At 37.0% G+C, this 16,163-nt stretch overlaps 2 protein-coding genes across 2 annotated transcripts in view; both read right to left on the bottom strand.

The window, feature by feature from the left end:
- LOC145960772 (uncharacterized) overlaps window positions 1–16,163 on the bottom strand; it is a 64,463-nt gene that overhangs the window by 43,934 nt on the left and 4,366 nt on the right. The gene's annotated exons all lie outside the window — the stretch shown is intronic.
- Window positions 5,986–14,126, bottom strand: LOC145960770 (uncharacterized). The gene is made up of 2 exons (XM_083080466.1): window positions 8,344–14,126; window positions 5,986–7,903 (listed from the first exon to the last, which is right to left on the bottom strand). The coding sequence occupies exon 1, from the start codon at window positions 13,969–13,971 to the stop codon at window positions 12,802–12,804; it is 1,170 nt and encodes a 389-aa protein (XP_082936592.1). The 5' UTR covers window positions 13,972–14,126; the 3' UTR covers window positions 5,986–7,903; window positions 8,344–12,801.

Raw genomic sequence — 16,163 nt, 5'->3', positions numbered from 1 at the left:
TCCCAAACGCTCCATAAAATGTGAACGAAGCACTCCGATACGCTTCCCACACACCTTCAATGATTGACATTTAGAAACTCTTCATTTACACTTCCTAAACGCTCCATAAAATGTGAACGAAGCACTCCAATTCGCTTCCCGTACATTCAATGATTGACATTTTAGAAACTCTTCATTTACACTTCCTAAACGCTCCATAAAATGTGAACAAAGCACTCCAATACGCTTCATATACACTTCAATGATTGATTGACTTAGAAACTCTTCATCCACATTTCTTCAACGCTTAAACACTGCACAAAACATGTATGAAATACTTTCCTTACACTTTAATAATTTAAAGAAATATTTTTAAGGACGTCAAAGTTTCGCGCGAGCACGCAAGGATCTGTTAGTTCGTTCGTTTACCGTTACTCGACGTGCGATGCGCTATCTTTCTAGTATTTAAGTTTAGTTAAGAAAATTATATAAAGTTTACAAAGAGTAACAAATAAGATTAAAGATATACTTCAATTTAATTTCTGATCTCGATGCAGGAGCTTCAGATATTAAATTGATTTTATAAGTCGGACAAGTAAATGTCTGGCGAATAAACGAAAATAATCCGTTTATTACCTATTTAAAATGTAAAGTGCAATATTAACGGTACAGTATAAATATAGTAGAGTATAAACATTTCATTCGTATTCGCCAATAAGTTTGATGACATTTCATTTACGTTCTTTAAAAATTATATTAGATATTTCCCTGGCGAAAATAAATATCGGAGCGTAAGTCGAATGTAAGGAAAGAGTAACAGAAGTGTAGACGAAGCTTTTAGGAGGCGTAAATTGAAATAACGAAACGTAAATGAAACGTTAACACTTCGTTTACGTTTCGTTGTTTCAATTTACGCCTCCTAGAAGCTTCGTTTACACTTCTGTTACTCTTTCCTTACATTCGACTTACGCTCCGATATTTATTTTCGCCAGGGTCGGAAAGTTTGATAACGTTTCGTTTACGTTCCTTAAGAAGTTTGATGACGCTCCGTTTACATTTGAAGGATATTTCGTTCACGCTTGTCGGAGAGTTTGATGACGCTTCGTTAGCGTTTTTTTAACACTTAATAGCCGCTTTCTTTACGTTCCGATGTTTCAATTTACGCCTTTTAATAGCTTCGTTTACGCTTCCGTCACTCTTCCGTTACATTAGATTTACTCTCCAATTCATGCTTTGTTAACGCTCGGTTTACATTTTATTTTCGCCAGGGTAATAATTCAGTATCATTTTGGATGTTCAAACTATTTTTTGGTTGATAAATGTGGAGCATTTCAGCTATTAGTCTTTTTTTATAAGAACGTTCTTCTTCTAACAAGGGGACATTACGACCTGGGAATTTTAGTTTGGGACGAGACTTCGTGTGGTGATAGTGTACCCTTAGTGTGTTAATATACTTAAATACTAGGGCGCACTATTCAGCCAGTTTCAAGAAAAAACGGTCCAAAGTTTTCGAGCACCTTACATACGGAAAAGTTTTTCCTTTTTTCAAGTGGTCCGGCGGCTCAGGCGGTAGTGTGCTTGCTTCACGAGCCCGAAGTGACGGGTTCGATTCTCGGCTGATGCAACTTTTTTTTTTCTTATCTTAAATAATTATTTAATGTATTTTATTTAAAAATTTATTTTTGGAAACCGATTTTTTCACGAAATTTTCAATTTCTAACATTTTCTAACATTACCACCACACGAAGTCTCGTGCCAAACTAAAATTCCCAGGTCGTAAGGTCTCCTTGTAAGATTAAAGTTTTCTCCCAGTCAAATTCGTGGCCCTCAAGTCTGTGGGAAGATACCACTGAAAGCGAATCTAACGGTGTATTAATGTTGAATTGTTCTTTAATCCGAGTGGACAACTATCTGCCTATCTGCCCCACATAAGACGTCCAACATTCTCGTCATCTTCGCTTTTCACGAGATTTTTTGCGATTTTTTAATTACGTGACCGTTTTTTCGATAGTGTTTCTTTTTCCGCTATCTTATGCATTTTTACTGCCGTGTTTTTCTTGCGTCGATTTCAGCTTTGATTTACATCAATTTAAGATTTATTCTAAATGACATTGATAAGGATTCGAAGTGAATCGAAACGTTAACGTTTGTTCTTTAATTATTTATTATTTCCAACATGTACTTTGTTAAAGATTTTGTAAATATTATTTTTAGCATATTAAAATCGCTTTTACGTGTTAGCGAAAATGTTGGCAAGATATCATTGTATCGACCGTTTATTTTGAATCAAGAGCACCTTGTCCCGTCTTGAGATAGATGTAGTCCGCTCGAAAGAATCGAAGGAATCGAAATAAACAGAATATTACTCCCACTAGTGTATCATCGACCAATGATAATCGCATAATAAGGCAATTCTCTCAATACTCGAAAGCAGGGAGATTATTCTCAGATTTCTGTATTATATATATGTAACGGTAATTCGGAACGAATGAGTAGTCCCTTAGAAAAGCCCTCGTCTGTGTGTGTGTAATTCATGCAAGAGGTGGTCACACACACTATTAATACAGTGTGTACTCTCTACAATACTCTCTCTCTCTCTCTCTTTCTTACATACACACACACACTCGCGCACAAATGTACGCATAAGGAGGGTTTGGAGTCATGAAATACCGTGGAGCTGACGAGCCACGGGGTCCTTATCCTTGAGGTGAACACACACGCACACAAACATACACGCACACAAACATACACGCACGCACGCACACTCACTAACATATATACACACACACACACACGTGCGCGTGCGCGCGCATGCACACTCACTAACACACATACGCACACAACCACGAGTACGGTTTGGAGTCTTAAGATACTGCGGTACTAGCGAACCACGGAATTTTTATTCTTGCAATTCGACGTTGCTAAAAATTCAAAATTGAATATCTCAGCACCTAATGAAGCTGGAAGAATTTTGCAGAAAGCATTTTAAAGATTCGTATTTTTAATTTTCGAAATTTTATATCGCAATTTTGTGCGACAATTTTTCTGAAAATGGCGGATGACAAAACGAGAGCATGCAAAATTGAAAAAAAATGGCCTGAGTTCGCCACGGCACACGGCGAGAGTTTGATGTCGCAGCTCAATGAGATAAAACGCATATGATAGTATAGAGTCTCCTTTTTAAAATGCTTTTTTGTTCGTCTCGATACAATGATTTTTGGGAGAGTTATTCGCATTTAAAGTAAAAAGCTGCCTTCTTATTCAAATGTGAATGTCTCGGGAAAAAATCATCGTATCGAGATGAATGAAAAAGCATTTTAAAGGAGAAACTCTGTACTATCATATGCTTTTTATTCCATTGAGTTGCGACATTTGACTCACGCCATGTGCCGTGGCAAACTCGGACCATTATTTTTCAATTTCGCATGTTCTTGCTTTGTTATCCGCCATTTTAAATAAATTTATCTCGCAACATTGAAATAAATCGATTCTTAAAGTAGGGATTCCAAGCTTCATTTTCATTTTTTTACAGACTTTTCTATCTTTATTATTTACGAAGTTATCGTCATTTGAAATTTGGTGATTTTTTCCCAAATTTTAAGTGTACCGCTTTTTTTGGACTTAGTGTATATATATAGGAATAAATCTAATCTTAAATTTACATTTTCTTCGTTATATTTTAAATCACTATTTTTTACAAAAGAAGATCTTTAGTGTAATATATATTTACTACATTGTACAAACAACTGCCTGCAAATTATGAACGATTTACGTAATATAAAAAAATCAATTTTTAAAATTAAATTAATATTATTTAAAAATTTGGTTTTAAAAAAATATTTCGAAGAAAATAATATTAATATTTTAATAAATATTTACTATATTTAACAAAATATTTGTTATAATTAATGAATTATTTATTTTATAGAAATATCATTTTCTTTACACAAACAAATTTAATTGGAAAAATAGAGAATAAACATTATAATTCAATAAACATTGACTGCATTGCATGAAATAGCTTTAATATTTAATAAATGATTTACTTATTGAAAGAATTACGTTTTACAAATAAATAAATAAGATTGCTTATTTTAAAAAAATGCGTTCACAGTTGTATGCAAACACATGGTTTATTAAAATTAAGGAAATTTTTTTTCTTTTTAGTATATTTTTTCTCAGTGTACGATCGAAACTGCATCAAGTATATACAATCCGCGAGACGAAAATTGCTCTGAGTCCGTACGACGACAAACGGTATATCGTACCCGAAACCACTGATATTCTATCGTGGGGACATTATAGAATACCATTGTAAATAAATGTATATTTTGTTTATTATTAAATAATTGTATATTTTATATATAACCATGTATATTTTATTTATTTATTTCATATTTTATATCTTATATATTTTATATGTTTTATATTTTATATTTTATATTTTATATTTTATATTTTATATTTTATATTTTATATTTTATATTTTATATTTTATATTTTATATTTTATATTTTATATTTTATATTTTATATTTTATATTTTATATTTTATATTTTATATTTTATATTTTATATTTTATATTTTATATTTTATATTTTATATATTTTATATACATATATATATATATATATATATATATATATATATAAAATATATAAAATATAAAACATAAAATATAAAAAAATATAAAAAAAAATGTATTGTAAATATTATATAAAATATAATATTTACAATACATTTTCTACGAGATATACGTCGGGATTAGCGGTGCGTTGTAATTCGTATTCGTAGAATCCTCCAGCTACGGGATTTCCGCGTGAATCTTCGAGTATAAATGTCGGGATTAGTTTTCTGCAACTCGACAATCTTAAAAACTTCGGTCATTCAATTTGGCGTGAAACCTTTTTCAAAGATGGTCTTGTATTTACTCACGCGTACCGAATCACCTACTTTATATCTTGCCGGAGCTGCGATTTTCACGTTGCTATACACCGTATTTAAAAGTTTTTCAGCGATCGCCGGAGTAACGTCGACAGGTCTCATATCGATGGTGCGATGTTTTCGCGTATTGTACTCTGCAACGAATCGAGATAGTTCGTCGATCCATTTGTAATTTTTATTGAACGTAAACATTTTCCACATATTGTTTTTTAAAATACGGTTGAATCGTTCCACGACCGAAACTTTCATAACGGAATACGTTGAGTAATGATTAATGTTGTGTTTCTTCATGAGTTTCTGCATACTCGCGTTGTAAAATTCTTTTCCTTTGTCGGTTTAAAAATTTTTCGGGCATCTTTTATCGTCTCCAATAATCTTTGCGAGCGTTTCGGACATTTCGTTTCCGCTCTTACTCTTAAACAGTACGGCCCATGCATACTTGCTCAACACATTGATAACTGTGAGTATGTATTTATCCTTGTTGAGTCGACAAAACGAACGCATGTCGACCACGTCCGCCTACCACAAATCGTATCCGCGTACAATGACGCGTCTTCGTGGAAAATTTCTTCTCGCCAAAGCATGTAATTCCTCAACTAGTTGTTGCTTTTCGGAGACGTTTTTCTTCTCTCGCACGTTTGATCGAGGCATAATTAATATTGCGATATTACACAGAAAAAAAATAAGTGTCAAATCAAAACTTATATACTTAAACTAATGCGTTCATTGTTTCGTATATACACAACAATTTATAAACTTCTTAGAAGAATTTAATAATTTCAAATTTCAACAATTTTATAGTCTTATTTTAATATTGTAATTGTCACTTCAAGAATATATAATTATTTAATTCTACTTTAAGAAAATTATAATATTTGATTTAAAAATGTTATTTTCTATCTAACATTGTTTCTTTTCCATTCAAGAAAATTAAATCTTAAATCATAAGAATATATTTTTCTTGATTGAACTATATAAAATGGCTTCATTCAAGTAAGCAATTATTCAAGCAATTATATTTTTCTTTAATTAACGCAAAAAAACTTCATTTCAAGATTTCCATGTTAAAACTAAATATATTTTCAAAACAAGAATGTCCTTTTTTTCTGTATAGTATATCTGTATATCTCGCTTACTGTGCTGAGTCAGATGTTCCATATCTCAGCATTTTTCTGATCTCGTCTATCATTATTCGCAGCGCCTGCACGTTTATTTCGAGCGCGATAATTTTTTGCTCAATTTCTTCTTGTCGATCTCCCAAAAGTTTTTCCACGTATCGTTTGTTGACCGCATCAGTATCAGCTTCCGGTTGTGCTACGCGTTGAATCTTGCACGACCTTATGTTAAATCCGGTAGTAGTCTGGTAGAGAACGTTATCGCGAACGTAATTTCTCAATAATCCATTCCATTGATAGTACAAATTATTCGACGTTTCGAGCGATAATCCAAATTTATTAATCGACATTTCGGTGCCAGCAACATTGACCGAATGACACGTATCATCGACGCATAGTTTAATTTATAATAATGCCTTGCGAAGTTCTTCGATAATTGACAAGATTCATTGTTGTGAGCATTGTTGCCGGCTCGACGCGAGACGTCCAGCAATCGCAAACGATCTACCAATTCGTTGGGATCGTTCCAATGCATATAATCGATCTTGTTGTCGCTTAGCGTCATGGTGCGCGGCGCGTCTATACCTCTTCCCACCTTTCTATCAGGGAATATATATAATGGCACAATTATATATTTATACTTATATCCCTTATTACTTTTAGGAATTAGATTAGGAATAGGATTTTCTTATTTAGGAATAGGATTATTAACTTTGTTGTCACGTTTATGCGGATTTGTTGCTTTTAATATACTTTGATATTTATACAAATCATCTTGAGTGTATTTTTTATGATTGGGAAATTTTCTAAAAATCAAATCCTAGATATACCTTCGGTTCCCGTATATTTTATTCCGTCGATAATTATATTATCTTCCTTGTCCACATCGAAACGTTTATCACCGAGCATCATTCGTTAGTATATTTAACACCGTAGACGTAATCCATACTCTTATTTTTATCAACACTCATAATAGCTCCTATATATTTTTGCGCTAGTAGATCAAAATGATCTCGCAACGTTTTCTGACCTTCGGACGTTTCTAATTCGTGTCGGACCGACGTTACAAACGAGTCGGGTGTGGTCTCGTAAATTTCTTCGACGGACGGGGACGATATTATTTGACGCGGTTGTACTTCTATCGGAGTAGAAACAGTAGCTATATCAGAAAATTGCTTCCTTCGCTTTGATCGATTTGGTGTCGAATATATCGGTGAATCGTTCATCGGCATATTTATCCGTGCTCGCTTTATTCCTTGCTTTGACTCTTTTATTTTTTCCTCGTGCTTCTCTTCAAACATTAATCTCAAAGGCTCGATTTTCGGCGCATCAGATTCCACAGTATTTTCGATAAGCTATTTCAAAGGTTCGGTAATTGTCTTTCCAATGCAACGTTTTCCTCCATTTTACCAGTTTTCAAAGCGCGATATTTTTTGCGAATTGATTCGTTCGTTTTTTGCAATATCCCTTGCAATCTTTTCACGATCGCCGTTCATGTTGCGCTCGAATGTTGCTCAATCGATGTGTCGATGACGATTGATCGCTTTATGGTATCGCGAAATCATTAAATCTTCTTCTATATAGTCCATTGATCAACGTACTGTCTTTATCAATGATTACGAAGCCATATTTGCGTTGCCAACATTTCTGACACAATGCGCGGAAATCGTCGTAAGACATGTCGGTATTTACATGATCGTTGTACACATGTTTCAAGTTTATACCGTCTTGTTTAAATAAAATCAAAAGATTTACATTGTCGCATATAAGATGCTTAGGTATCTTGGCGTACGTTTGACAAAGATAGAAACAGTCGATGCTCGAGTGTCGACCCATTGCAAAGTACTCTCTTATCGTATCTTGCACTGAAAAAAGAAATTAGTAGTAAACACAAGTATTATTTGATAAGTATTATCAGATGTTTGGTAATTATAACTAAATCATGATAATGAGAAATTAAAAAATCTGGTAATTGTAATTAAATGTTTGATAGTAAAAAATAATATATTTGATAAGTATTATCAGATATTTGGTAATTATAACTAAATCATCTTAAAGAGAAATTAAAACTGTGATAACTATTACTAAATGTTTAATTTAAAAGAATAAGCAATTTTATAATAGTTAATAAACATTTAATTACTAGAGCTACATATTTAATTAAAACATATTTAATTAAAATGAGCAATTTACTTACTATCACTAAATATTTAATTGAAATAAATAAATGATTTGATAATTATTAATAAATATTTAAATAAATAATATTTTTAAAATTATATAGATTTTCTTTTGCCAAACCTACGTGGGAATCGATGGGATGCATACGAAAAAAACTAGAATAGATTTTATATAACCTTAAAGAACAAGAATCTTTATTTCGGGTTACAATCACGTGTTTACGCGTCGGCCGCAAAGAATATACTAACTCCATCTCCGCTCTAACGCGCACAGCACGCTCTAGCTTTTTCTTATCTCTTCAACAAAGGAGTGCATTAGCGCTGCGCCCTCTACGCCGCTGCGCTCACTGTCTTCGACCCTACATTCGGCCGTCCTGCTCTCTCATTCGCCCTCGAATGAGCGCCTTCATAACCAGGTTCTTCATCTTCCGATTCGGTGTAGGTTTCCCAGGGTTTATGGTCAGCAGCAGTAGACGTCTGTCCTGGACCCTCATGGTCTCCCACCTTTCTTACCAAATATCGGTCGTTTCTTAGAATATGGGAAATCTCGTAAGGGCCGAGAAATTTTGCAGCGAATTTTTGACCTGGACCTCGTTGCGTCTTCTCGATGGCCACAAGATCTCTTTCCTTGTATTGCCGAGCTGATTTCCGTTTCCGATTATAGCCTTTCCTGTTTTCCTCTTGCGTCTTTTGTATACGATCTTTTGCACGCTCTCGAATTTCGTCTCTGTCGTTCTTGAATGATGACAACAGCTCCTTATCTATCATCTCTTTCAACGACAGATCGTCGCGTATGCGTGGGTGAGTCCCGAACATTACGTAGAATGGAGTAGCGCCAATGCTTCGATGGTACGTCATATTGAGACATTGTTGCGCGATGCCGAGGTGTTTGTACCACTCTGCCTGGTTTAGGTGCCGTCAACTTCGTGATGAATGGAATCAGGACGCGATTCACGCGTTCAACTTGTCCATTCGCCCTTGGGATTCCAGTCGTCGTAAGGATATGCTCTATCCTTTCGTCTTTACAGATTAGATAGTTTATTGATTCCCCTTAGGGTTACAAGGCGCTTTTGCAAGGAGCGTACCCGAATCTTTCACAATCCAAAAAATTTACATCCCGACCTGACCCTTGTGCGACCACTACATTCTAATTTCCCACACCCTCCCTGCGTACCCTTCCCTTCCTTTCTCTCCATCCCTCACCTCCCTTTCCACTCTCCGGACCCTTCGCCTCCCAATCTGTGCTTCCTCTCATGCCAGCACCGCTTTCCATCTTCCTCTTCCTCCTCTCCCTTTCTCCTGCACTTTGCTTTCCCTATTCTGTCTCTCTTCCTTTCCTGTCTCCGTTTCCTTCTGCTCTAATCCTTCCTTTCCATTCCCCATCCTGTATCGAGAGTAATTGCAAACAAACGAAAATTAAACAAAAGCACAGCGGTTATCTACTCCTCCTCTCCACTCCCTCCACTTCTTCCATTTCCCTTAACTCCCTCTCCTATCTTTCCTACCTTTCCTCCTCTATCCCTATTCTCTCTCCCTTGTCCCTACTTGTCCCCCCTCTTCCACCTCCTACCCTTCCCACTCTCCATTCCCTACTTTCTTCACCCTCTTTCTCCTCTCTCCTTTTCCACTATTCATCACTTTCCTCCTCCGTCTCCTCTGTTTCCTCATACCACCTACTTCTTTCCACCGCTTGCCCCTCCTCTCTCCATCACCAGCTCTCCTTCCTTCCACCGTCCTCTCTCTCTCCTTCCTCACCTCTACTGCTTTCCACTTCCCTATTGTTGACTCCTCCACCTTCCTGCCTTCCTTTCCTTCTCTTCTCTCTTCCTTTTCTCTCTTCTCACCTACCACCCTACTCTCCTCCTCTGCACCTTCCCTCTCCAACTTAACCTCAACTCCCACGCTCCACTTCCCTATCGTTGATTCCTCCACCTTCCTGCCTTCCTTTCCTCCTCTTCCTTCTTCCTTTTCTCTCCTCTCACCTTCCACCCTACTCTCCTCTTCTGCATCTTCTCTCTCCGTCCTAACCTCAACTCCCATGCTCTCTTGACCGACCTCCTCTCTCCTCTCGATTCCCCTTGTCAACTTCCTTAACACCAACACCAGCTCCACCATAACCTTCCTCAGTTCTCTGATCTCCTCCACAGTCCTCCACTTTCCATCTTTTTATCTATCGTTCCAACTTCCTCACTGTAAACCCCGTACTCTCCGTCTCTCTTTAATCGATCCACGCATCGATCTATCTACCGCTCGCTTCCTTCCTCCAGCCTCTAGCGCCATCTCCACTCTCCATCTCTGCTGTTCCACTCGCTCCTTCCTTCGGCCTCTAGCGCCATCTCCACTCTCCATTTCCGTCGTTCCACTACTCCTCCTCTTCCCGCCTCTCCCTCCATCCGCCATTCTTCCCAACTCAGCACTTTTACTCCAACTTTTCTCTTCCAAAAAACTCTCTATCCGTTCTCTCTCCGCCTCCACGTCCTCACAACCCTCCGGTATACCTCCACCTCCTCCTCCGTTCCCAGCTCTCATCTCCTCTCCCAACCATCCCCTTTTCCTTCTCCTTTCTGCCTCCTTTCGTCTTTACAGTATTCTCGGAATTCATTGGCGGTGAATGCGGTACCGCGGTCCGACACAATTCTTCGAGGATTACCGGAAATAACTGCTTGCTTCCTTAGCCGATCAATTACTTCAGCTGTGCTTGTAGATCTTGTCGAATATAATCACGTGAATTTGGTAAAGCTGTCGACTATCACCAAGATATGTCTATAGCTCTTCTTCATCGACGCAAGTGGGCCCAAGTGATCAATGTGGAATGTATCTAGAGGCACAGCTCCTTTTGCAATCGAGTTAAGGTATCCTTCTTGCTTCCCTTCTTTTCTTTCCGCGACAATGCAATCGACGCAATTTTGTACAATCTTAGTTATCTTCTCACGCAAATTAGGTATCCAATAATCTTTCTTCAAAATAGCCTCCGTCTTCGCCGTGGAAAAAAGGCCTTTCTCGTGCGCCTGTCTTATTATATGAGAGCACAGAGCTCGCGGAACTACCAGGCGAATATTATCTTCCACCTCTTTGTATAAAAGGCCACTTCGCAGGATGTACGCGTGTCGCTTGCCCCGTTCAGTCTCGTCGATGATTTTCTTTATAGCGTCATCTTCACGTTAAGCTCTTCGCAGACGAGCCGCCAGTCCATCTTCGCAACTAGTTATCAGCATACAGATCGGTAGCGGATTTCTGCTTAAGGCGTCCACGTGCATCATACTTGTACCCGGACGGTGCTCTACCACATAATCAAACTCTTCGAGAAGTAGCACCCATCTGGCCACTCGCACGCATAGGTCTTTTTTGTTCATTGTAAGCGCGAACGCGCGACAGTCTGTAACGATTCGGAATGGGATTCCTAGCAAGTAGACTCTAAACTTTTTAAACGATTTTAAAATGGCCAACACCTCTAACTCATAACTGCAATATTTTTCTTCTGCAGGGGTTGTTTTTCCGCTCGCGTAATAAACTGGGTACCATACGCCATCGTCTGCATTTCGTTGGACAAGTATTGCACCATACCCGTGTTTCGAAGCATCCGTGTGTAACTCAGTCTCGGCGTTAATGCGATATAGGTTCAAAACGGGGTGACTGGTTAAAGCAATCTTCAGATTTACGAACGCGTTCTCTTCGACCCTCTTGCTTCATCGAATCGAAATTCGACTCCGGCTTTTAAAAGGTTCGTCAAGGATCGCGCTATTATTGAATATTTTGGAACAAACTTGCGGAAATATCCTGTTAATCCCAGGAAGGCTTGGACTTGCTTTACGTTGACTGGCTTTGAGAATTTTTTGACGGATTCAGTTTTTAGTTCGGATGGTCGTACCTTGCCATGACTGATTACATGCCCTAAAAACTACTGTGTGCTGCAAAAATTTGCACTTCTTCCAACTGAAGGTCAATCCAGCTTGACTTGCGGTTTCGAATACGCGTCTTAAATTTTCTATGCCGCTGTCGAGATCTTTCGAAGGTATTATGAGGTCGTCCATGTAGGTCAACACGATGCGTTCACGGACGAGACCCTTGAAAACAGCATTCACGAATTTTTGAAAAACAGCTGGAGAATTACACAGACCGAATGGAACCTTGCAAAATTCGTATTGTCCGTCGGGTATCACAAAAGCAGTGTATTTACGACTTGATTCTTCGACCGCGACGTGAAAAAACCCGTTTTTCAAATCTAGCGTTGTAAATATTTTTGCGTCCTGTAATAGATCTAATTGATCTTCGATCAATGGTAAATGATACCGGTCCTTCATGATTTTCTTGTTTAACAGTCTATAGTCAACGCACAATCGAGTGGTACCGTCTTTTTTCTTAACCATAACGACCGGGCTAGCAAAATCCGAGTTAGATTCCCGTACGACCCCGTCTTTCAGCCATTCATCTACCTGTGCGTTTACCTCAAGCTTTTCGGCCTCGCTTAATCGTCGCGCTTTTTGATACATCGGTTCGTCGTCGTACAAAACAATAGACATTTTCACTCCGACTTCGCGAGTCTTATCGGGTTTGTACGCAGCTATCATGTTCGTAACTTTCTCTCAGTACTTCGCGTCATTTATCATTGCGACGTCAGCTTCATTCGTATCAATCATTTGTATTCGCAAAACTTCGGGGACTACATCGTCATCACTTTCGTTCTTTAGCGACTTGATCGTGCACGTGTCTCGCGTTCTAATAAGTTGCACATCGTCAAGGAAATCCGTGCCTAACAATAGTCGTTGATCTAACGAGTCTTTCTTAACAACGTATACACGCACTTCATAATTATTATCGTCGACTCGCAGCGTTGCCTCGAAAAATCCGATTGTTTCGTTCAGTTCTTTTCCGACGCCTCGGAATGGTATCGACTTGGAGGTGAGCTTTGATAAGCTCATTTCGGCATATTGGTCGTCGCGCATGAGCGTCAAGTCGTTCGCGGTATCCATTATGGCGTCTACAACTTGACCATCGATATGAATTCGTTTTACGCGTTTTGTCGGAGATGGCTCGACAAGAAGACAAGTGCTTCGCATCATTTTCGGGTTTTCTGGACATTCCACCGCGATGTGGCCATGACCGCCGCACTTAAAACATTTTCTTCCGCGTTCTTTCGTCGGACAATTCGCGCTTAGGTGCTCTATCGATCCGCAGTTAAAACATCGTTTACCGTTGCCACGATCTTTCTTATTTGCTGAACTTTTCGAATTACGCGACGCGCTCACTTCGCCCGATTCACTTTTCGCGTCTTTAGTCGGTCCACGTTTATCACTATTCTTCTTATCAACGTTCTCACGGTTCTTTGTAGTCGTGCCGCTCTGGTCCTGCAATGAGATTCCCTCGAACGCCAACAAAAGCTCTTCCTTTGCTTTAAACGCATGCGTTCTCGCCAGATTTCTCAAATTCGAATCGGAAATGCCGTCGATGACATATCCCAACAGTTCGTCCTCTTCGATAGCGATCCGGTTTCCCATGATCGTCTTCTTATGTACGTACTCGCAAAACGTTTCGGTTTTCTTCCATGATCGTTCCTCGAAACGGCGTCTCAACGTGATTTTGTTCGTTCGATGAAAGAACATTCCTCGTAGGCTGGCCAATAGGCTATCCGTCGGCAGCTGAATGTATTGCGGGACCGAGTGGAACCACTCGAGCGCTTTCCCCTTTAGTCTCATCCCTATCAGAATCTTCGTCATTGCGTCGTCTAGCTCGTACGACTCTCGTAAGAATAGCATCTGTTTCTCCCATGTTTCGAAGGCCTCAGCGTTCCCATCGAAAGAATTTAGGAGGTCCGCCACGGGTTGTTTTTAAGAAAAAATATGTAATTGTTAATTGCAAATTACATATTTTTTCTTAAAAACAACTATGTTTTTTTCTTTACACCAATTGATTCCTCTCATTATTTTGTACATAAAAGTATTAAGGTAAGATAATCGAAAAATGAATATTTTACAAGATATTTTACGATTTATGTAAAATTAAGAAATGATTTCAAGCCTCATAACTCGGAAAGTACTTAATGAAAACTAACTTAATTATAGTGTTTTGGAAAGCTCTCGAGATAAGCTACAAGAATATGCAAAAGCATATAGGGTGTCCCATTTAAAAAGTTGGAGGTGACCTTCACATAACCTTTACAACGCTATTCGAGGTCATAATAATGTTGCTGTGTAATGCGCCATATAAAACCCTATAACTTTTGTATGAAACATTTTTTTTTTAAATGCGTATTTTTCGAAATATTAAGGGGTTTCCACACTTTTGCTAAACCCTGTATACTATTCTCACGTGGCAATTCGATTTCATAAGCTTTAAAATGAGTATCTAAACCTAAAGTAATACACTTTTTATATACAACATAAAAAAATTCTCTGCTCTTTAAAATAATACATTGCATTATCTCGAATGACAAATTATTTTCATCAGCATTAGAAATGATCACATATTTAGGTCTAAAGACAACGCTGTTATATAGAATCCATGCAACTTCCATTAAAATGTTATCATCTACTTGGGATACATTCCAAAATTGAGTTGAAACGAGTTGCCAATATCTTCCTACGAATGAGTGTTATTAAATGCGCATCCGAAACACTTGATACTCATTTAGATCTATCATTTCTAGACCTATTTCAATTATATCGTTAAGCTCTTTTTTACAAAGAAATCTATAACAAGAATACACTTGCAATTTGATTGCTAATGTTAATGTTATATTTTTCCTTGATGTTACGATAGACGCATAATTTTTCGAAATTTTATGAAATCCCTCATATCGAATAGAAGATATACTTTTAAGAGGTCCCATTCTTCGAATAATTTCTGAATAATGTACCATAAAATGAAAGAACAATGCTGAAAAAGGGCCAAAATTTGCCTGTAAGGATTGTATGAAATCGGTATATCTTTATGTTTTTGAACCTGCTGAACTCGAAAATGAAGCTTAAAATTGTCCAAACACCGGAGAAAATTGTGAAAATGCAATTTTTTTTACAGAAAAGCCACGTTTTACAGCAAATGTTTTTTAATGAAGAAGTGGCAATTGTAAACGAAAAATGTCTTATTTTATTAATGTTTTTGAGAAAAAAGGGAGAGAGAGGAAGGTTGTGAATACTCATTTTAATTTAATTAAAAAAAACTAATACTGATACTGACTGTGATTTGTGATTTATATCGTAAGACGTAAGTCAATGTCTGAGCGCTCCTCGCACATTTTCAAGAATACGTAAACATTTTGTACTAAAAAAATCTCTTTTATCTTTTTTGTATATTATAAATAAATAAATAAAAAAATTAAAAATTAAAAAAATTAAAAAAATTAAAAATATTAAAAAGAATAAAAAATAACAATATACCATATTAGAGATTAAAAATAAAAAAAGAGCTATTGCATTAGAAGATTGATTACGTTCAAATAACACATTCTGCATACTATTTAAAAAAAAAAGACTATTTTTGTTTACAATTGCCATTTGTTCATTAAAAAACATTTGCTGCAAAACGCGGCTTTTCTGTAAAAAAATTGGATTTTCACAATTTTCCCCGGTGTTCGCACAATTTTAAGCTTCATTTTCGAGTCCAGCAGGTTCAAAAACATAAAGATATACCGATTTCATACAATCCCCTTACAGGCAAATTTTGGCCCTTTTTCAGCATTGTTCTTTGGGTTTTAGATGATCATTGAATAGTCGTATATACATTTCATGATGAGAAATTATTAACCCTTTAAGGAAATTTATTTGAACGTCTGATATAATTATATCTGTTACGATATTAATAATTTCACAAAGTATGACATAGAAATCCCAAACTTCATTATCATAAGGAATTATATCTCCTATAATAAAAGTTAAGTAACAAATCATCGCAGACATTTCTGATGCTGTCATTATTAGATATCCTTTTTTTAAGTGATCAATTTTTATCA

This window comes from Camponotus vicinus, unplaced genomic scaffold (genome assembly GCF_025532165.1).
Source record: "Camponotus vicinus isolate PSW18456_S1 unplaced genomic scaffold, iyCamVici1.0 SCAF_10, whole genome shotgun sequence".
Lineage (NCBI taxonomy): Eukaryota > Metazoa > Arthropoda > Insecta > Hymenoptera > Formicidae > Camponotus > Camponotus vicinus.
This window is presented reverse-complemented; position numbering and strand designations above follow the sequence as displayed.